The 23,789-nt window shown below is 40.3% G+C and overlaps 1 protein-coding gene across 1 annotated transcript in view; it reads right to left on the bottom strand.

Moving 5' to 3' along the window:
- gstk1 (glutathione S-transferase kappa 1) overlaps window positions 1–23,789 on the bottom strand; it is a 60,390-nt gene that overhangs the window by 11,060 nt on the left and 25,541 nt on the right. Inside the window, exons 5-6 of the mRNA XM_028809980.2 lie at window positions 20,066–20,182; window positions 19,780–19,873 (exon numbers count right to left, since the gene is read on the bottom strand). Of these exons, the coding sequence (XP_028665813.1) occupies window positions 19,780–19,873; window positions 20,066–20,182 (211 nt within the window). The remainder of the gene's footprint in view (window positions 1–19,779; window positions 19,874–20,065; window positions 20,183–23,789) is intronic.

Here is a 23,789-nt window from a genome sequence, read left to right as displayed (position 1 = left end):
CCACGTTATCGTGCAGTGCGCTGTTACTGGTATTTTGATAAAAGAATTTGAACAACATATAAGAAGCGTATAAATTATTAAACAGTAAAACATTAAAATTTAAGAAGTAAAGATACATTGAGTACTACTGCAGTGCTTTTGGGTATAGTACATTTTTTGTTTGCCCATTACATGCATAAATGTATACATTTTTTGGTGTACCTACCTGAGAACACGCGACATGACCCGGCAGTTAAAAGTTTCTCGCTCCAGCAATTTGAACTCTGTTACAAAGTCTCGTTTATACCTCGTGTCTTCTCATTAAACTTGTATCTCGCGAATATGGTATTGCAAACGGCAGCTGGAGCGTTTCTATAAACTCAATTTAAACTTACGGTTTACACCGTGCTTTGAAGATGCATAGTATGCGACACGTATTTCGCCGTAATTGTGGGCTCATCAGGCGTACACACTCACTGTACTTCCTTACGGGAATTGAACCTCGGACGTCAGCACTAGAGGCGAAGCCCCTAACATTGTGCCACGGCGTGTGGTTCATTCATTTGACAGCATGTAGATCGGGTAATTACATTGCAGGCATTCGTAGTCTGATTCACAATCTGATTGTATGGGTGGTTACCTACCAGGTAACGCTTGTGGTTGGTCAGCAAGCCGGCTAACTTCTGCCACGGTGCCCTCTTTCAGTTGCGAGAAGCAGATCATAGAATGGTTGAAATAGTTTAATATATATAGCAAAATCCCCGCGCTTCGCAGGGGCTAATATGGTATTGCAAACGGTAACGGGAGCGTTTCTATAAACTTAATTTAAAGTTACGGTTTATACCGTGCTTTTTTTCATTATGTTTTCGTACCTTATCAATTGTGTAGTGTGTTTTTTGAACAGGTTTGATTCATCGAAGTGATCACTCCTGCTGCGTTCAGTCACTTCACGTGAGCCGGTCTCTTGTGTGATGTTGTGATGTCCACGGGTTTATTTAATGTTAGCTAAGACCCGGCAGTTAAAAGTTTCTCGCTACAGCAATATTAACTCTGTTACAATGTGATCCAAACTGTCGTTTATACCTCATGTCTTCTCATTAAACTTGTATCTCGAGAATATGGCATTGCAAACGGCAGCGGGTCAGTTCACGTGCTTACGTGGGAGGCGTGATGACGCGATATATTTTGATATATATCAAAATACCCGCGCTTCGCAGTGGCGAAGTACTGCTTTAAAATTTTTATTAAGAAGAAAAGTAAACCTTTTTAAACTGTGGCTTCGCCTCTTGCGCTGACGTCGCCTGTCCGCTGTTTTATAAACGAACGCCACATAAGGCCGTCCTTTCTCCTTCACAGTCAGTTCACGTGATTACGTGGGAGGCGTGATGACGCGATACGCAACCCCCGCAACCCCGCCTCCCACGGCCAGTGAGTTGCAGTCCATTACTGTATATGGCCAAAAAAGAGGTTCCAGTTATGACCGTTACACTTTGAATTTCGAAATGAAACCTGCCTAACTTTTGTAAGTAAGATGTAAGGAATGAGCCTGCCAAATTTCAGCCTTCCACCTACACGGGAAGTTGGACAATTAGTGATGAGTGAGTCAGTCAGTCAGTGAGTGAGTCAGTCAGTGAGGGCTTTGCCTTTTTATTATTATAGATATATAGAGATATAGATATATAGATATATAGAGATATAGATATGTATAGATATAGATATATATAGATATAGAGATTTATAGATATATATACTGTATATATATATATATATATATATATATATATATATATATATGTTTGGTATCATTCTTTTCAGAATTTATCGAACTTTAATGTGATGTTGTTAGATTTACAGATTCTTCTTTCCGTTTTTAAATTTTAAGCTAAAAAATATCAAGTACCCACGTCTTAGGAGATGGGACTTTGTGCCAAAAGATTTAACATGCCTGGGGCCGGAAATAAATCACAAAGAGTAGGACAGCTGCTGTACAGGCTTTTAAATGTTCGAAGCTCTGCACGAGATGCAGATCACGTGGCACGGCAGCAGCAGCAAGCCAGCAGTTCATTGAGCAAAGAGGAGGTAAAAAATAAAAAAACCTATTAGTTTCCCATTGTATCACCGTTTAAGAGGGGGTTTTGGAGGAGCAACCACGTCTCCTTGGGGTGCATTCAGCCCCCTTCTTCACAACACAATCAGCAGAGATGCGATGTATATATTTTTAACAGTGTTTTTCCATTCAATGATATATTAATTATGATTGCACAACAAACAGTTTTTATTACTTATTTCCTCCCACAGTCCAAAGACATGCAGGTTAGGTGCATTGGCAATCCTAAATTGTCCCTAGTGTATGTGTGTGTGTGTGTGTGTGTGTGTGTCCTGCGGTGGGCTGGCACCCTGTGTTGGCTGGGATTGGCTAAAGCTGACCCCGTGACCCTGTGTTAGGATATAGCGGGTTGGATGATGGATGAATTCAATTCAACCACCACCCATGAGAAAGACAGGAATGCCAACAGCCAGAGCAAAACTTTGAGAGTAGTGAAGAGTGAAAGAAGTCCTTCGCCCCAATATAAATGTTTATTCTAAAATATTATTCATTAGATCCTGCCAGGTTTTAAAAAAAGTTCTGCACAGATCCACTAAGTGAGAATTTGATTTTTTCCAATTTCAAATAGTATAATCACATCAGGGCGGCACGGTGGCGCAGTGGGTAGCGCTGCTGCCTCGCAGTTGGGAGATCTGGGGACCTGGGTTCGCTTCCCGGGTCCTCCCTGCGTGGAGTTTGCATGTTCTCCCCGTGTCTGCGTGGGTTTCCTCCGGGCACTCCGGTTTCCTCCCACAGTCCAAAGACATGCAGGTTAGGTGGATTGGCGATTCTAAATTGGTCCTAGTGTGTGCTTGGTGTGTGGGTGTGTTTGTGTGTGTCCTGCGGTGGGTTGGCACCCTGCCCAGGATTGTTTCCTGCCTTGTGCCCTGTGTTGGCTAGGATTGGCTCCAGCAGACCCCCGTGACCCTGTGTTCGGATTCAGCGGGTTGGAAAATGGATGGATGGATGGATAATCACATCAGTTACCCACTGACTTAAAAGAGGTGGATTAGGATTCAAAAAACAATGTTTTAATACAGAAAAATCTTCACAGCCATAAAAATTTCTCTACTTTTGACATTACATGATGTACAAATGTGTTGCAAAAGCTTTTCTCTGTTGATATTACACAGAACTTCTATATTCAGGAGATGTATAATTTTAGGATTTCTGGATGAGCATGCAAGTTATATCTCACAGATAAATATATTGTGGTAAAAAAGAGGAGATTGGAAATGTTACTGAACCACAGACTAGACAGTACATTGTAAATGTATACATTTGTTCTTATTATCTTATATTTCCTATTTTGTGGTACATCTAGATTGCTATCAGGCATACCATGAAATCCCAAATAACCAAAACACTTAATACACTGAACACCTGGTCCTACTATGATGTAAAATTGAAGCTCTGGCTTTTGTTAGCTTACAAGCATGAACTGCAAATGGTGATAATTGTTAGGCTTAGGCTGTTTGTGATTGGTATGCTATTATTATTTGGGCAGAAATTCACTGAAAAGTTAGGCTATTCAAAATTTTGCTTCTTCCAGTCATTATACATATACAGGAAATGAAGTGTAATTGAGGAAAGACTAAATTTAAAACCTGGTTCATTTGGTATTTGACACTCTTGCTGCAAATGGCAGTTCCAGAGCTTCTATGCATAAGCTAAACAAAGATTTCAAATTTCAATCAGTTTATTAGAATTACACAGACAATATGGAGATTTGGCTTATTTGGGTATGGAACATGTAGGCACTGGAGCTATGGGCGAAAGAAAAAAAGCATGGCCAGCTTAAAAGCATATGCTGCTACTAGAGCCTTCTTTGAGTTAAACTTTCAGTTTGACCATGTATTTATTTTTGTATTTAGTAATATAAAACTACCTACCAACCTGAGAAAGCAAGTTCAAACAATGTATTTCGCTTATCAGTTTTTGCACAGTAGAATACAACATCTAATACAGTAGTAAGAGAGTTGTGGAGGCTGGATCAGACTAGGAGCAAAGATTGACAGACCACCACTTTACTGATCTCAAGGAAAAACTGCTGTGCCACAGTAGCCAAAACAAAAAACAACATGCAGTACACACAACAGGAGTCAAGTCAAGTCAAGTTGGGGAGCATGCACTGGTACAGTGAGTTCCCGCACCCACTACATATCAAAACAGCTCGGGATCCCAGTTGGCAACCCCCCAGGCAGACACGCGGTCCACTCCTACCCACCGGAAATGACCCTCTATCTGCCGCAGCCAGGTGTTACGTGGGCGACCCCTTGGCCTGGTCCAGCCACTTGGGTCCCCAACAATGAGCATCTTATGAGCCGGATCACCCTCGGTGAAACGCGCCACATGGCCGTAGTGCTGTAACTGACGCTCCCTCACAATGCAGGTAATGTGCCTCATTCGGGACTCCATGAGCAACCGCTCATTCGACACAAATTCAAACCAACGGTACCCAAGGATTTTCCGGAGAGACATAGTACCAAAGGGGTCCAGTCTTCATCTCAGGTCACTGGATAGCGTCCATGTCTCACAACCATATAGTAAGACAGGAAGCACCAGGACTCTAAAGACTTGGACCTTCGTCCTTTTGCATACATATCGGGAGCGCCACACACCTCTTTCCAGCGACTTCTTGATCCCCCATGCTCTCCCAATCCATCTACGGACTTCACAGGAAGAGTCACCAGAGACTACTTTGTTAGCTGAACACTAAAATGTAGTAGTAGTTCATAGTAACTCTGTTACTATGAAAATATACAATCAGCTATAAAAAATTACAATTTAGGATACAAATATCTTAAATAGACTAATCAATATGTAATCCTATATAAATATGAACTACACAAAGGCCATATCATGTTAAACCCTTCATGACACACATGCACTTCTGTGCAGGAGAGCAGAAGCCAACAATTTATTGGATACTGTACTTCTGATGCTCAGTTAAAGCAGCAAAATGTTCTGTTGAAATTTCTTTGATTGGGACAAACAAATATTAAATCTATTATAAAAAAAAATCCTGGAAAGAAAAAAGCAGGGCGACGATACATGATCTTCTTGGAAGTTCTCGGAAGACATTTAAAAGACCCGCAAGACAAAAAAGACTGGCCACGGAGCATCTCGCGGGGACCGTAAACATGAGACTTCGTGCCAAGAGATTGTCCCAGGGCCGTCTTGCGGGGTCGTGGAACATGAAATTCTTGCAAGACACAACCTACTTTCAAACGATATCAAATAAGAGCATGGCCATCAAAGCACTCAGTCGTGGAAAGGCACGTAGCACACACAGATCCTGTGCTCTCAGCACATATAAAGCATATAAGGACAATAAGCTCTAGATGAAACGTCAACAACTAAAAGCAAAGAAGAAAGAGCAGCGCTGAGAAAAGAGACCCAAAAGTGTTGGAGAGAAAAAAAGGCAGATAAGAGATTATGAAAGCAGTGGAACTCGAAAGACTCAAACAAATGATGGCACGATACACATGCAGAGAAAGGTACAGAATATGAAAGCAGTAAAATTCTAAAGTATTGTAGCATCCCAGCCAGGTTGAAGCCTTTTTTGTTTTAAGTGACTGTTAGGTCCGATTGAGGGAAGGCAGAGCACAGCACGGAAGACTGATAGCGGAGTATTGGTTGATGTGATGGGGGGGGAGGAGGCGAGACCCGGGGGAGTAGGGGTCGGACAGGGTGCTAGAAAGTTGTGTTTGGGGTTACGAAGTTGTTAAGTTGTGCTTAATATCTACTGAGCTGTCTCTTCTTCTGGTAAGCTAGAATATATTGTCTGTTGTTAAATTAGAATCTGCTACTGTGTTGTTTCTGACTATTGCTGTGTCTAAGTTTTAGCTGGTTGGAATTAAGAGGTTTAGCTTCAGTGCAATCGGCCTGATCATTGTCACCTGGTGGAGGGAAGCTAGAGAGAACTAGTGTGAATCTGTGGGTGTGGCTTTCCACTCACCCACCATTTAAACAGGAGCTCGCTCGTAGCGGTTTTTCGTACCTACAACGCAGGATTGCCTAAGCAACATACTTGGGTAAGTATCTGTTTTATCTTATCCCTTATAATGTCCTTCACACCAATACCTGTATACGTATCACACCGACTGAAGAAATGCATTCCCCGTCAAAGAGGCATAAATCTAACCAACCTCGCTCAGCCTTTTATATCTCCACAGCTTCCTACAGTCGTCCATGGTGGTTTATGGAACTGCCAATCTTGCATCAAGAAGGCTGATTTCATCTCTGGACTGGCATCCCTCCAGTCATTCCACTTCCTGGCCCTCACAGAAACCTGGATCACACCCGAGGATACAACTACTCCAGCTGCTCTCACCTCTGCCTTTTCCTTCTCTCACTCTCCTCGCACTTCAGGCAGAGGTGGGGGTACAGGTTTGCTTTTATCTCATCAGTGGCGTTTTTCACCTAATCTTCACCATCGCAACTTTTCCTCCTTTGAATTCCACTCTGTTACTATCACACATCCAACAAAACTCCACATTGTTGTTCTTTATTGTCCTCCAGGCCCTCCAGGAAACTTCATCGATGAGCTTGATTTCCTTCTGAGCTCCTTCCCAGATGATGAGTCTCCTCTCTTGCTCCTCAGTGATTTCAACCTTCCAAGAGACGGAATACACAGCAGTGGACTTGTGATGCTTCTGTCGTCCTTTGGTCTATCTCTTGGTGACTCTCCTCCAACCCACAAAGCTGGCAACACTCTTGACCTGGTATCATTCAGATCACTTCCTATGTTCAATATATTGTCTACTCCTCTACATGTCTCTGACCACCATCTTCTGTCCTTCAGATTTCCTCTTCTGACTTGCTCTTCTTAACCACCTTCTACCCCCATGACTACCCGCAGAAATCTCAATTCTCTTTCTCTATCTTCTCTCTCCTCAGCTATCCTATCATCCTTATCTCCCCCTAACTGTGCTGAACCATGCACAGCAACTGTGGAGTCTGCTACCAACAGTCTTCTCTCTCCTCTCCACAACTCCTTTAATCAACTCTGTCTTCCAGGCCAAAATGTACTTCTCCGACCCCATGGCTGTCGGAGACACTACGAAACAACCGCAGACAACTAAGAGCAGCAGAAAGAAGATGGAGGAAAACGCATCATAACAATGACCTCCTTTCTTTTCAATCTCTCTTATCAAAGTTTGCTACTGACCTAACTTCTGCCAAATCTTCCTTCTACAGAACCAAGTTTGATAAATCCTTATCTAACCCTCACAAACTTTTTGCCACTTTTTCTTCACTGCTTAAATCACCATCTCCTTCTGTCTCCCCAGCTCTCTCACCAGAGGACTTTGCTACATTCTTTGAGGATAAGGTTGCTACTATCTGTAGTTCCTTCCCTCAGACTGACATGTTGCCCACCCACTCTCAACCGACCTGTGCGACCCAGCTTCATCACTTCACTCCACTTTCTCACGAGGAAGTGTCTCAGATCCTGACGGCCAGCAACCCCACAACATGTTCACTCGACCCTATCCCCTCGGGTACATTTCAGCTCATCTCTCAGGATCTTCTCCCACACATCACACACATAGTTAATGGCTCCCTAACGACTGGCCATGTTCCCACTGCCTTTAAGTCTGCTGTTGTCACACCAATTCTTAAGAAACCTACTCTGGACTGCTCAGATGTTAACCACTACAGACCAGTATCCCTGCTCTCTTTTCTTTCTAAAGTACTGGAACGAGCAGTTTATAACCAACTTAATGTGTTTTTGTCTAATAACGCCCTTCTTGACCCTCACCAGTCTGGATTCAAAGCAGCTCATTCTACCGAGACTGCACTTCTTGCTGTCTCTGAAACCCTTCACACAGCCAGATCTACCAACCTGTCCTCAGTCCTCATACTTCTGGACCTATCTGCAGCCTTTGACACGGTCAACCATCAGATACTTCTGGAAACTCTCACTAGTCTTGGGATCTCAAGCATTGTCTGGCAATGGTTTGCTTCTTACCTTGCTGACCGGACATTCCAGGTTGCCTGGCAAGGCTCCCAGTCAGCTCCACGAAGACTGACCACTGGTGTTCCTCAGGGCTCTGTCCTAGGACCCCTTCTCTTCTCCTTATACACAGGTTCTATTGGGAAGGTAATAGCTGGACATGGATTCTCTTACCACTGCTATGCGGATGACAGTCAACTCATTCTCTCCTTTCCACCCGATGACCAGCAGGTCTCAACCCGCATCTCAAACTGCCTTGCTGATATCTCCTCTTGGATGACTTCCCACCACCTCAAGTTGAATCCCAGCAAGACTGAACTCTTGTATATCAGAGGCAACTCATCTCCGAATCTTGACCTTGCAATCTCTCTTGACAACTCGGTTATCGTCCCCTCAAAAACGGCAAGAAGTCTTGGTGTCACTCTAGACGAAGAATTGTCTTTCTCTCCACACATCAGCAACCTCTCCAGGTCCTGCAGATATCTCCTTTACAACATTAGGAGAATCCGCCCCTTTCTCACTACAGAGGCTACTCAGCTTCTCGTCCAGACCTTGGTCATCTCTAAGCTGGACTACTGCAACTCTCTGCTGTCTGGACTTTCACTAAAGGCAACACGACCACTTCAACTGATCCAGAATGCAGCTGCAAGACTCGTTTTTGATATTCCCAAATTCTCGCACACTACACCTCTGCTGCGGAACCTGCACTGGCTCCCTGTGGCTGCCCGCATCAGGTTCAAAACCCTAACACTTGCCTTTAAGGCCAAAACTGGAGCTGCACCACCTTACATATCAGCACTGGTCAAGCAGCGTGTCACTTCTCGCTGTCTCAGAACATCAAGCACTGCACGTCTCAAACCACCCTTACTTAAAAGAAGAGGACGACATGCATCAAGACTCTTTGCAGTGTTGGCTCCTCAGTGGTGAAACGAACTTCCTCTTGCTGTACGAACAGCGGAGACCCTCACTGTCTTCAAACGTCGCCTGAAGACACACTTCTTTCAACAGCACTTGGACTAAAGTCCCCATACTTTTTTTTCTACCCTTTTTTTCAAAAAAAAAAAAAAAAAAAAATTTTGTACTAACTTACTATTTTCTTCTAGCAGGGTTTTGTATACAACTTGGTCAGCGGTAACTTATTTAATGACAGTAGATTTAATCCTAGCCTTAAAGACTGAAGAACAGTCGTAGACTACTAAGCACTGTTGTAAGTCGCTCTGGATAAGAGCGTCTGCTAAATGATGTAAATGTAAGGCAATTGTTCAAGTAGAACTTTTGCGACACTTTATTACATTAGTCCCTACAGTAAAAAAAAAAAAAAAAAAAAAGATAGTAAAGATCTCCATTAGTGCAAACAGAAGGTAATTAATCATCAAAACCAGGTGTAATTGGAAAAAATAGCAGGACAAATTGAGGTCAGAAATAAAAGGCACAGAGTGGAAAACAAAGTCTTTTCGCCTTCGCAACTTCATAAACACGTTCACAAACGTTGGCGCTATACACATGCAGAGCAGATTATGACGCGATACAAATGTGGAGAAAGTTAAAGAATATGAAAGTAGGAAAATTAGAAAGTATAAAAAAAAAAAGAAAGTAAAGATCTGCAGTAGTGCAAAAAAATGGAAATTATTACTCAAAAAAGGGAAAATAATCACCATGGACCAGGTGTCATTGGAAAAAAAAGCAGGACAAAGCGAGGTCAGAAATAAAAGACACAGTAGAAAACAAAGTAAAACGTCATAATGAGGTTAAAAAAAGGGGGCCAAACACATGCAGAGCAGGTTAGAGATAATGAAAACTGGAGTTCAAAAGACTCAAAAACACGTAGGCGCGAAACAAATGCAGAGCAAGGTACAGAATGTGAAAGCAGCAAAAAACGACTGTCAAAAAAATAAAGTAAACATCGCATTAGCGCAAAAAAAGAAATTATTACTCAGAGAAATAACTAAAAGGCGAATAGAGATCGAATATATGGACACAGGTGATGTCAGAAGTATGTAAATTTTGTAAGGCTTTGAAGTTTAAGTCAGAGAATTTCAAACACGGGGTTTACCTCACATGCATTTATTGGTTACTTTGCAAAAAAAATGATTAACTGATGATGATGTAGATTGCTTTATCTGTGCTGAAATTCCAAACAGAGAAACCTATCCTGAATTATGGTACAAAGTCATTAAACACGTCTCACTGACCTCATTTAAAAAATTCAGCATATTGGGACTCTAAAGATTCCAAATATTGTTTTTACATAGGTTCTGAAATAAAAGTGAAACTAATGAAATAGCAACAATTCAAAGAAAAAAAAAAATCTAAAAAATGTGTATCCGGAAAACCAAACACGGGGGTTGGCGAGCGAAGCAGTCTAAAAGTAGTCTAAAATTGAAAGCAGAGAAGTTTGTTTTCTTGTCTTTGTTTAGGGTTTGCTAAACAAAATGACAATAAAGCAAGAAAGCCATAGAATTGTGCTGCCACCCTTGTCAGTTAGGAACATGGAAAACAGAAGCACAGCATTTGAAGGTTGAACAGGCTAAAAGGGAAACACCCTAACAATGACCTTCTTCTCAATTTGTTCTTAAGTATAGCATCTCACATAACATGTAACACTACAACACATTTTTTATTCTCAGGGACTCTGGAAATAACTGTTTGTAGAAATAGATATGGTGGTCTCCATATGCTGCTTGAACAGAAAAATAGAAATTAAATTTTATATATACAGTTGTATCTATCCAGGGGAGGTTGTTCCCTGGGATTGAGTCCTTTCAAGATGCAGAACAGACTAGAGCCATACCTATGGAGTGAGATTGCCGTCAACAATAACTTGAAATAATTTAAGTCAAATTTACATTTCACACCTGTCAATTAAGCTGGCGCTTCTGAAAGTTATGCTTGTGCTTCTTAAAATTACGCCTGCTTCTAAAAAATATGCTTGTGCTTCTGAAAGTTACGCTTGCTTTTGAAAATTATGAGTACAATTCTCAAGCATGAACAAACTATCAAAAATACGTCATTGGACGCATGAGGCATTTTCTATTGAAGAAGAAACAATTGATTTTTGTTACTACACATGTGCCACAAAGGTGGAAAGATGGAGTTATTTTTGACAGCGATCCTACTCCATATATATGGGCTAAAGCTTTGGTCATTGGTTCAACTGGTGCCTTGTTATTGTGTGTTTGTGATCTAACTGCAGGTCTCGGGAACCAGAGTTTTCCCTAGCAGAATTTAATGAACATTCGTGGAGAATCAGTCCAGGCTGTGACACTAATCCAACATGCGTCACTGGACCCTCAAATTACTTTACATGCAAGTCTGGCGTAAATCCCACGGAGATATGGGGAGAACTTGACTGTTTCACAGATCGCTTCGAGCCAGTTTCTTATTCAAGCAACTTGAACATAGCAGTTACTCATTCCACGGTAAGAGCTAGTCAAAATATTCTGCAGCACAAAAAGATATTAACGTGCTTCACTAAAATGGGCCCATTATTTGAAGAAAAAAAAAAAGTTTTTCCACACTTTCTACCTGATTGGATGCAAAGGAGTTACATCAAGTTGGGGCAACTTAATTTTCAAAGATTTGCAACAAGACTGGTGCATTTGTTAAATGGCAGTTCTGTTTTGCTCAGGTCAATGATAAATTTGGCACACTGTCATATCTAATGAGTAAGATGTACTCTGATGTTTAATGGGCACAGTAAAACATCTGGACACTTGGCTAATACGTTATGCAAAGTTTAAAACACACTGATGTTAATTTGTTAATTTCATGCTCTCACTTTTTATTGTTAATTGCATATTGCACGGAAGCGTATTAGGGCCATGAAGAAGAAGAAGAAGAAGAAAAAAAAAATATGGACACAGTGAAGAAAAAAAGTGTATGCCAAGAATAAAGTCGAAATGTCAACTTTATCCTCAACATTTCCAATTTAATCTCATAGCTTTCATTAAATTAGAACGTTGTAGACTTCATCTTAAAATCAATGTTTAATTTACTAGATTTTCTCAAACCCCATCATAACTGATGCAGCACATTAAATGCTTCGTATTAAGTGTTCCAAGGCCCAGTTGTTAATCACTACTTGCTTCTTAAACGGACTTCTTCTTGGACTGAGAGGAACTGCAGGCAGCGATCACCACACAGAACGCATTAACTTCAAGACATTACTGTTTTCTGAACATTTGGAAAACAAAGATAAATACTTGATATCATTTTCATGACAAAATCCATTAAAGCATGTATAGTGGGAGCACAGTAGTGTGGTGGTAGCGGTACTGCCTCACAGTAAGAGGTCCCAGATGTTCTCTACCTGGAGTTTGCTGGCGCCCCATCCAGGCATTGTTCCTGCCTCACGCACAATGTTTTTTGGGATGGGCGTGACCCTGGATTGACGGAATCTACAAAGATTTTTCAAAGCTCCTTAAAAGTTCCTAACAATCAGTGTCCTAAGTTTATTGCTCGTTTTACTTTCACAAAGACTTTATTGTGTGGTGATTAATTATGTGGTGAAAGAAAAAGGAAGGATAGGAACTGGGGGATTGGTATGTGTGATTGCTGCCTGTAGCTCCTCTCCATGCCTCAGTTTAAGAAGCACATAGCGATTAACAACTGGGTCGGGGAGCACTTGTGTGCTACATTAGTTCTGACGGGGTTTGAAAAAAATCTACTAAATTAAACATCGATTTTAAGATGAAGTTTACGACATTCTACTTTAATGATAAAAAATAAACTACGGGACTAAAGTGGAAATGTCGAGGATAAAGTCGGCATGTTGACTTTAATCTCGACATACATTTTTTTTCTTCACTGTGTCCGTATTTTTTTTTTTTTTTTTTTAACCTTCTCCATGGCCCTAATACGCTTCCATAGGGTTTAATTAATTTAATTGTGTCGTTTGATTTTGTTTATTCCCTTTGGAGACACTGTAAGGCCGGGTTTATACTTCATGCAACACGATGCATGCTGCACTGGACGCTCCTGCGAGATATTATCACGGTGAGAACAGGTTCGGCTACTCTGTGTTGTGAATTGCCTGGAACCCCCATTAAATTCCGATGACACCTTACCGCAATCTTTCTGAAAAGGATGTTTAATGATTAAATCCATCAATCCAGGGATGTGTCCATTGCAGCAAGCATTGGGAACGAGGCTGAAACAGTCCCTGTACGGGGCCTCAGCTCATCGCAAGGTGAATACAAGCACACACATACACTGGAGTCATTTTAGTGTCACCAAATCCCCAAATCTGCATTCTTTGGAAGGAAACCAGAGCACAGTGTGGAAAACCAGCAGGAAATCATGTAAACTCCAAGCAGGGAATACCAGCGACGTGACTCCCTGCGAGACAGCAGTGGTACTGCTACGCCACTGTGTCACCCCATGTGTGTAATTATTAACAGTATTCATTATTTAAATGAAATTAAAGATTTATCTGTAAAATGTAACATACATACATTAATGTATTTCATCATGAAAGTGATATCAAGTATAAATCTAAAGATTCTAAAATTGCAGAGAGCTGAAATATCATACATTTAATGTGTTCTGTGTGGTGATCTATTGCTGCTTGCCGCTGCTGTCTAGTCCAAGAAACTTATAGCGATTAAAAACCGGGATGACGTTTACGATGGTCTACTTTAACCTCGTTGTTTACTTTATCATTAAAGAGGACATTTCGAGATTAAAGCCGAAATTTCCACTTTAATCACAAAATACATGGTTCCACCATGTCCTTAATTTTTTTTCTCTGTGGCTCAAATACAGCACTGTACATTATGTTGCTGTTGTGAAGTTGCAAAAAAAAAAAAAAAAAAAAAAAAGACGGCACAAAAGATGGTATGTGAGACTTTTAAAATGTATTGTAGCCGCCGAAGTATAAGGCAAGATCAAGCATGGGTAAAACTCATGTCAAAAGAAATCTCTCAGTCCAAAAGTTCATTTTAAAAGTATTTAGTGAAAGTTAAAAGCAAATAATTCACACAAGAATAAAGAAAAAAGTTGTTACACACATAGAATAAAAGGCAAAAAAAAAAAAAAAAAAGGAAAAATGCATCTTCTCTAAACTTAGCTTTTCTTGAGAAACTTTAGTTATTTCTGTACTTAAAGGTTCTTAATTTCTTCTTCTGTATGCCTTAAGCGTACAGTACAGTACTTAAATAAGTACTGTTTTCTTAGAGTTGTTTCATACACTCAAAAGGCCCATTGGCACAGTTTAAAACCTTATGCCTTCTACACCTTACACATGGCAAGGCAGGTCACTAACTGAAGAATAAGGTTTACTCAGAGCTATTAGAAATGGCAAGAATATACCAATTCAATTCTACTTATGGGGGTTATAGGAATCTTCCATAGATTATGCATTGTCATCTAGTAAAATATTTATAAATCTTATAAAACTAGGAAAATGGCTCTTACATGTATCGTGTCATTACGATCGGGAATATGCGACGCTTGAATATAAAAGCATCACGAATGCATCTGTATGTCGGCATTTTGCTTCACCACATCGAACCATTCATGAAACATCGAAGCACTCACATCGATCCCGTAGGATCCGCATAGCGGATTTCTGTCACATGTAGATAGTAAACAGAGACTCTGACGTCACATTCCAACTTTTATCACCCTGCACCCCCAGACTTTTTGCTGGTACTGCAACTTGCACACATGTTGCGTTAATTTCTGAGGACCTGCTCAGAGGATGCGTCAAATGAACGCTGGGAACGCGTGGCAGCCATGATGCGTGCACGTGCGTGTTCTGTGCGTGAAGTATAAACAAGCCCTTAGTTGGTTAAGTATGATCACTGTCAAAAAATAACTCCATCTATCCACCTTTGAGACGCATGCATAGTAACAAAAATCAATTGTTTCTTCTTCGATAGAGAATGCCTTGTTCATCCAATGATGTATTTTTGACAGTTTGTTCACGCTTGAGAGTTGTACTCATAATTTTCAGAAGCAAGCGTAACTTTCAGAAGCACAGGCATATTTTTTAGAATCAAGTGGGATTTTCAGAAGCGCAAGCATAATTGACACGTGAAATGTAAATTTGACTTAGATTTTTTCAAGTTATTTTTGATAGCAATCAATACATTCCCATCCCTTTTGTAACCATGACAGAAATAATCAGACGAAAGCAATATGGTGCAAAAAGAGACATACGTAATTAACTTCTTTAAAAAGTAATTTCTGCCCCAAAAAAATACAATGTATAATTCATTTATACAAACATATGCAGGCTAGAGAGAAGCCAACATACAGTTGTCATTCAGTCTTCAATGGGGGATGATGACAGCTATATGAACCAGTCCAGCAAGATGGGGAGCAGCATTTGGTCAGCTTCTGGCTTCTTAATGGATCCTCTTCATTATAAACACTCAAATATTCACATATTTGCCAAGTATGGGCAACTTACAACAGAGCCGTCTATGTTATTTTTGGACTATGCCCAAATAACACCTTCCTCTGTTCTCATGGCTTCTGCAGACAGTAGCTGTTGGTCATTCTGGGCATATACTGATTCAGCAAATGTCAGCATTTTAAAGTAGCCTGCCTGAGTTGTCTTTCACATGTTTCTATCCATCTTCTTGGCCAGTTTCACCCTGTCAGCTGGTATGTATGGCTTCAACTTTGGAACTGGTGTCACAGTGCATAGCTAGTTATGTTACCAGTCACTAAGGGCTTTACCAGATAACTCCCAGGAACAAGAAACTGTTTCTGTGCACTGCATATAAATTTCTTAATAAAATGTCACATGTCCCATACGCATGGTTTTCTACAAAGTGAACCACTGCTTCAGGGAAAACAAATTTTTGGCATAGTATATTTTCATACTGTTCATATTTTTGTTAAAGCAATGTAATATTTTATTATTATATATCTAAAGGTTTTAGGTTAATTATACATGACGACTGAGTTTACATGTCAGTTTTTATTCATCACTGAATTGTATTTATAAGTTTGGCCAAAGGTGGTTTTAATATTTAATTTTGTCTAAGCTGATTTAGTGGCATTTATATTTAAACTCTCAAATAATCCAAACTACAGATGTAATACACAAGTTATACACAATCAATAAAAATGTAACTACAATCTATAATTGATTATTACTGCTATCTATAATCTTTACTCCACACATACCACACATCTCCTCAGTGCAAGACACATGACAGCCCGCATGGAGTTTGCTAAAAGACACCTGAAGGACTCTGAGATGGTGAGAAATAAGATTCTCTGGTCTGATGAGACCAAGATAGAACTTTTTGGCCTTAATTCTAAGCGGTATGTGTGGAGACAACCAGGCACTGCTCATCACTTGTCCAATACAGTCCCCACAGTGAAGCATGGCGGTGGCAGCATCATGCTGTGGGGGTGTTTTTCAGCTGCAGGGACAGGACGACTGGTTGCAATCGAGGGAAAGATGAATGCGGCCAAGTACAGGGATATCCTGGACAAAAACCTTCTCCAGAGTGCTAAGGACCTCAGACTGGGCTGAAGGTTTACTTTCCAACAAGACAATGACCCTAAGCACACAGCTAAAATAACGAAGGAGTGGCTTCACAACAACTCTGTGACTGTTCTTGAATGGCCCAGCCAGAGCCCTGACTTAAACCCAATTGAGAATCTCTGGAGAGACCTAAAAATGGCTGTCCACCAACGTTTACCATCCAACCTGACAGAACTGGAGAGGATCTGCAAGGAGGAATGGCAGAGGATCCCCAAATCCAGGTGTGAAAAACTTGTTGCATCTTTCCCAAGAAGACTCATGGCTATATTAGCTCAAAAGGGTGCTTCTACTAAATACTGAGCAAAGGGTCTGAATACTTAGGACCATGTGATATTTCAGTTTTTCTTTTTTAATAAATCTGCAACAATTTCAAAAATTCTTTTTTTTGTCTGTCAATATGGGGTGCTGTGTGTACATTAATGAGGAAAAAAATTAATTTAAATGATTTTAGCAAATGGCTGCAATATAACAAAGAGTGAAAAATTGAAGGGGGTCTGAATACTTTCCGTACCCACTGTATATTGACTTTTGCACTTTTCATACAGTGCTCACCATATAACTTTGCTGTTTTCACACATCTACTGTATCTAGGGATATATTTTTGGTTTGATAAATTTCATCCATCCATCTCCCGCTTATCCGAGGTCGGGTCGCGGGGGCAGCAGCTTGAGCAGAGATGCCCAGACTTCCCTCTCCCCGGCCACTTCTTCTAGCTCTTCCGGGAGAATCCCGAGGCGTTCCCAGGCCAGTCGAGACACATAGTCCCTCCAACGTGTCCTGGGTCTTCCCCGGGGCTTCCTCCCGGTTAGACGTGCCCGGAACACCTCACCAGGGAGGCATCCAGGAGGCATCCTGATCAGATGCCCGAGCCACCTCATCTGACTCTTCTCGATGCGGAGGAGCAGCGGCTCTACTCTGAGCCCCTCCCGGATGACTGAGCTTCTCACCCTATCTTTAAGGGAAAGCCCAGACACCCTGCGGAGGAAACTCATTTGAGCCGCTTGTATTCGCGATCTCATTCTTTCGGTCACTACCCATAGCTCATGACCATAGGTGAGGGTAGGAACATAGATTGACTGGTAAATTGAGAGCTTCGCCTTGCGGCTCAGCTCTTTTTTCACCACGACAGACCGATGCAGCGCCCGCATTACTGCGGATGCCGCACCGATCCGCCTGTCGATCTCACGCTCCATTCTTCCCTCACTCGTGAACAAGACCCCGAGATACTTGAATTCCTCCACTTGGGGCAGGATCTCGCTACCAACCCTGAGAGGGCACTCCACCCTTTTCCGGCTGAGGACCATGGTCTCAGATTTGGAGGTGCTGATTCTCATCCCAGCCGCTTCACACTCGGCTGCGAACCGATCCAGAGAGACCTGAAGATCACGGCCTGATGAAGCAAACAGGACAACATCATCTGCAAAAAGCAGTGACCCAATCCTAAGCCCACCAAACCGGACCCCCTCAACGCCCGGGCTGCGCCTAGAAATTCTGTCCATAAAAGTTATGAACAGAATCGGTGACAAAGGGCAGCCCTGGCGGAGTACAACTCTCACTGGAAACGGGTTCGACTTACTGCCGGCAATGCGGACCAAGCTCTGGCACCGATCGTACAGGGACCGAACAGCCCTTATCAGGGGGGCCGGTACCCCATACTCTCGGAGTACCCCCCACAGGATTCCCCGAGGGACACGGTCGAATGCCTTTTCCAAGTCCACAAAACACATGTAGACTGGTTGGGCAAACTCCCATGCACCCTCCAGGACCCTGCTAAGGGTATAGAGCTGGTCCACTGTTCCGCGACCAGGACGAAAACCACACTGTTCCTCCTGAATCCGAGGCTCGACTATCCGACGGACCCTCCTCTCCAGGACCCCTGAATAGACTTTTCCAGGGAGGCTGAGGAGTGTGATCCCTCTGTAGTTGGAACACACCCTCCGATCCCCCCTTCTTAAAGAGGGGGACTACCACCCCGGTCTGCCAATCCAGAGGCACTGTCCCTGATGTCCATGCGATGTTGCAGAGGCGTGTCAACCAAGACAGTCCTACAACATCCAGAGCCTTGAGGAACTCCGGGCGTATCTCATCCACCCCTGGGGCCCTGCCACCAAGGAGTTTTTTGACCACCTCGGAGACCTCAGTCCCAGAGATGGGGGAGCCCACCTCTGAGTCCCCAAGCTCTGCTTCCTCATTGGAAGGCATGTTAATGGGATTGAGGAGGTCTTCGAAGTACTCCCCCCACCGACCCACAACGTCCTGAGTCGAGGTCAGCAGCGCACCATCCCCACCATATACAGTGTTGACACTGCACTGCTTCCCCTTCCTGAGACGCCGGATGGTGGACCAGAATCTCCTCGAAGCCGTCCGAAAGTCGTTCTCCATGGCTTCCCCAAACTCCTCCCACGCCCGAGTTTTTGCCTCAGCAACCACCAAAGCCGCATTCCGCTTGGCCTGCCGGTACCTATCAGCTGCTTCCAGGGTCCCACAGGACAAAATTTAACTGATATTAATAAAACCTGCAGGTTCTGATATCCCATCAGTTGAATGACTAAGTGCAGTAAATCATGCAGCTTTTCAGTGTTTCTCAACCTACTAACAGAGAGGATGGTGCCTTAACACAACTAATTTACGAGAAGAGCAGAGATTAAAAAAAAAAAAAAAAAAAAAAAAAAAGGTAAAGAATTGGAGGTAATGAGAAGTACTAAAGAATGTTTATTCTTGTTAACTAACCAATTAAAGGATCTTTTATCAGTAATCACAGACCTATTGAATTGGTTTTATTTGTTCTACAACAGTGCCACCACCTAACCAATGTGAACATTATGTAAATAATGTATTCTGAAAACTACACTTTTCAGTGACATATACCCATCTAAATATTAACTTATATTCAGGTATATTCAAACAAATATATATTTCTTATATGCAACATTAGGGTGTTGTACCGTGTTAGCCATTATGAATGTAGAGAAAAGCCAAGCAAAATGACACCTTTTATTGGCTAACTAAAAAGATTACAATATGCAAGCTTTCAAGGCAACTCAGGCCCCTTCTTCAGGCAAGAAGAAGGGGCCTGAGTTGCCTCGAAAGCTTGCATATTGTAATCTTTTTAGTTAGCCAATAATAGGTGTCATTTTGCTTGGCTTTTCTCTACATTACATGCAACACTGAAGTCTCAATTTTTAGTCCAGGTAACAGCTCTAATCATTACATTTCACATCAATCTCATGTAAAGAAAGCAATACCTACCAAGGCAATGAGCCAGTAGCTCCATTCTGTCTGAGCCAAAGAATACTTCTTTCTTACTATTAACATGTGCAATGATAAATGGGAAACCAAATGCCTATAGGAGAAAGGTTAGGTTTGTTGAGTCAAACACAAATGGTGGTAAGAAAAGATGTGAGACAAAAGATATCAAACCACAGGTAAAAAATAAAGGGCAGATGAGTGATATAAACAAAAAATGAATAGAAATTATTATTAACTTCTACGTATCCAATAAACTAACAACTGGATGAAAAATAATCATACACACCCCATTGTCAAGTGCTTCTTGGGTTGTAGATTTCAGGCTGTCTTTGACTTCTTGAGATTTAGAAAATTCAATAAGTTTGATTGCCTGATCTTTAGAAAGTCCTATGGCAGTGGCTACCTACAGAAGAAAAATAAAACCTTATTATAATACAATAAACAAACATAAAATAGGTCAGTGTATTTACTCTTACCTAACTTTTTGCTACATAAACATCTGTAGCAAGGTTTAAATTCTCTGTACAAAAAAGATGGTACTGAAGTTTCATTAATTATAAAAAAAACAACAACTGTGAACATATTTCATACAAAAGTAAGCAAAACTTCTGTAGCACGATTTAAATTCTCTGTACAAAAAAGATGGTACTGAAGTTTCATTAATTATAAACAAAAAGACAACTGTGAACATATTTCATACAAAAGTAAGCAAAACTTCAGCAATATTAGTTTTGGATTTTTATCTGGAGAAATACAGCCTTCTTACACCAATGAATATATCACATTTTCCCACCTCTGCTTGGTATAGCCCTGCATAATATGCTTAATATTTCATTTTAAATTAGATAAATTTACCAAGCAAAGCAAGGATAATTTAATGTTTCTAAAAAGGTTTTGGGAAATTTTCCTACCATATATACTCATATGTATAAGTTGGGTCTTGAAACCCGAAAAAACAGTCATAAAATCAGACCCCCAACTTATACGCCCGTTCAAAAATGCGACACTTACAATTTTTTTATCTACATCTATTTGCTTCCTCCAATTTTGCATCAGTTTCTCAGATGCATTGAATTTTGTTGCTGCAGCACAGTTACCAATTTCTTTTGCTACTTCAACAACATTTAATTTAAAACTAGCTTTATATTTTCTTCTGATAGAACGCTACATCGTAGACAAGGGATGCTCTTATGATAAAGGTGTATGAGGATGTGAGATACAAAAAACACAAATAAGTGCAAATGTTGTTTCGGAATAGTTTGGGTATTACCATGTGGTCATGTAGACACAATACATAGAAATAAAAAAAGGCAGTGTGCACCGTGGTTACTCTCTCAGGTGGGCGTTAGCATATCATAATCTCTTGGACCAATAGCGTGAGTTTTCCGTATTCAATTTATACAACCGACATTATAACATTCCACAAATTATACGGTAAAATCAAGCCACTACTTATCCGTGGGAGAACTTATCCGCGAGTATATAAAGTAATTTTTAGTTTTATAAAAAAAATTGGCCTATTTGAATGAGGATCAGAGAGTCTTTTATTTTTGGCCAGGTTAGGAAACAGTTCCCTGTGACCCTGAATACAGATTGACTGTTTTATGGGAGTTGGAATTAGAGTGGGGGTTAGTTCTAGACTTCAAAATCACTAAAATGAGGACTGGATAAAATTGGTGGGATATTCTGTCATCTAAGGCTATGAGCTATTTTGGTGTCTTTTACCAGCTCACTATGGCCTTTTATTTTCTCACTTCTGGCATTTGCTGGGTTGCCTGCCCTCTGATGTTCTAAGAGAACACTGTTTCAATCTAAGGTTCCAGTCTCTATCTCTTTCTTTCGTGCAAAATCTCTGCAAGTTACACTTAAGCTCTGGTTTGTAATCACTCCTCATCTTTAACAGTCAGTATATACAAAATAAACTTTAAAGTTGGGAAGTATCACCAAACATTAGTATAAGAAATTACTACAACTAAATGTGCTGAATCACCACCAATATTAAAACAACACAATTTTCGATAGTTTCACAATATCTACATTTCTAGCAGGTTCTAATTATAGTATGCAAATTAAAACAATACTGATGCATTCATTAATAATTACATGAAATCTAAAGAGCAATCCGAACACACAAGTTTAAGGATCAATATTAATAGATTATAAACATATTGATACTAATTCCAAAAAGACATTTTCCTCAAAATCTGAGAACAGTTCATTTCACTTACAGCATTTAGATGATTTCATGCAGACAATGAAAACAGATGAATTTGTAAAATGCTTCCGATGTTTTACACAAATGAACATAATAGAAAAATCTAAACAACTATTAAAATGCACTTTAATTCAGGGAAATCTGTTTAGTTCTATTCCAAGAATATCTGTACTTGCTGAATTATAGCAGGACAAAATATGTATATTTGTGGCCACCAGACCTTCAAAATCCTTATAAGGAAATCCTCAATAGCAATTCTTTGTGAACACAGATGAGTGGATTTTCTTGAAGGCAGATAACATGACAAAATATTTTAACTGATTCTTGATTATTGTCAGGATGAACTAGCTGCTTTCCTCCTCCTGTTGTAGTGTTATTTGGTGTTTTGCAGCTAATTTTAAGCAACAGAAGCCATGCAAGATCCAAGGTAGAGTTGAAGACTTAAAGGAGACACATTAGAAAGGAAAGTTGGAAACATGAGAAGATAACAGTATGCCGGCAATAATGCACAGAAAGACAAAGTGACTCTAATAACAGACAACATTACTAACTAAACCCTAGAGGTTTTTTTTTCCTCATTGTGAGAGTAGTACTTTACCTGCTTAAAATGTTTATGATGTCACTTTGTCTGATTTGTCCTTGAAAGTTGCCTTGGGAAATGGTGTTTGCTAAATAAAGATTAAACAATAATAAATCACTTCTATGATTACTAACCTATTTTTAAATTTGTTTGAATCCTTCTTTTTCAATTTAAATCAACACACCATACTATTGGCTGTTTTTCCTTCTCTGAAAGTAATTTTATACAGAGATTTTGGTCTTTCATCTGCACTGTCTGCTGATGGTTGTGTTTCTGTTTTCAAAGAATTGTCTTTGAGGGCAATTCATTTTTACATCTAGTAATTCTGGACCCCTTACTCATATCTGAAGAAATATTTATACTGTATTTTACTAGTCTCAGCTATTTACATGAACTGAAAGTACATAGCCTGCTATTTATTACTGCCTCTAGCTTTTCTCAGACAAGTATATTGCAGATACTTTCCATCGTATTCCTAGCTCAGCCAGTCTGAAACCATAGATGAAGTATAAAAGTATATAATAATACAAATGTTAATTTTATTGTTCAAGCAACATTTCACTTTATTTTTTTCCTGTCTTATTAGCTGAGCTGCATGATTAACTTAACAAACAAGACCTAGCTCAGAAATAAGCAACAATTTCAAAAGTTAGAAATGCTGATGAGATTTATTACTGCAGAATTCATTTTAATTGTAAACAATTTCTGTACTGCTCCTTACCTTTGTAATAAAATTATTTCATTGACATGTGGAACAAAATAGTTATTGCAAGAATTAAAAAAAAAAACTGATAACTGAGACACACAGAAATGGAGGTACATTTCTGCCAAGATGAAGACAGGAAGTACGCAAAGTTGCTCACACCAATATAAAGAATGGACAATGCAAGAGACATGTGTAATGTTTCTGTAAAAAAGTATTTAGCCACTGTGAGATCTGTTTTATTATTACAGTGAATTCAGCAAGATGTTTTCATACATTGTACCCTGGCAGTATATAGAGAAAAGCCTGTGTGGAAAAAAATAGCAGAAATTCTTAATTCATTTGTTTAAAATAAAATATTTGTTCAGATCATACTGCTAGAATAATTGCCATCTGTTAGGCTTGGTTTAACTTAACCCTGAAACATACAAACTGAGCTAAATTTGTTTTTTGCCATCAGAAGATTCTAGAGGCACATCATGCCACTATTTAAAGACTTCTACAAAACCTTT

The sequence above is a fragment of the Erpetoichthys calabaricus genome, chromosome 9 (assembly GCF_900747795.2).
Source record: "Erpetoichthys calabaricus chromosome 9, fErpCal1.3, whole genome shotgun sequence".
NCBI classification, from domain to species: Eukaryota; Metazoa; Chordata; class Cladistia; order Polypteriformes; family Polypteridae; genus Erpetoichthys; species Erpetoichthys calabaricus.
This window is presented reverse-complemented; position numbering and strand designations above follow the sequence as displayed.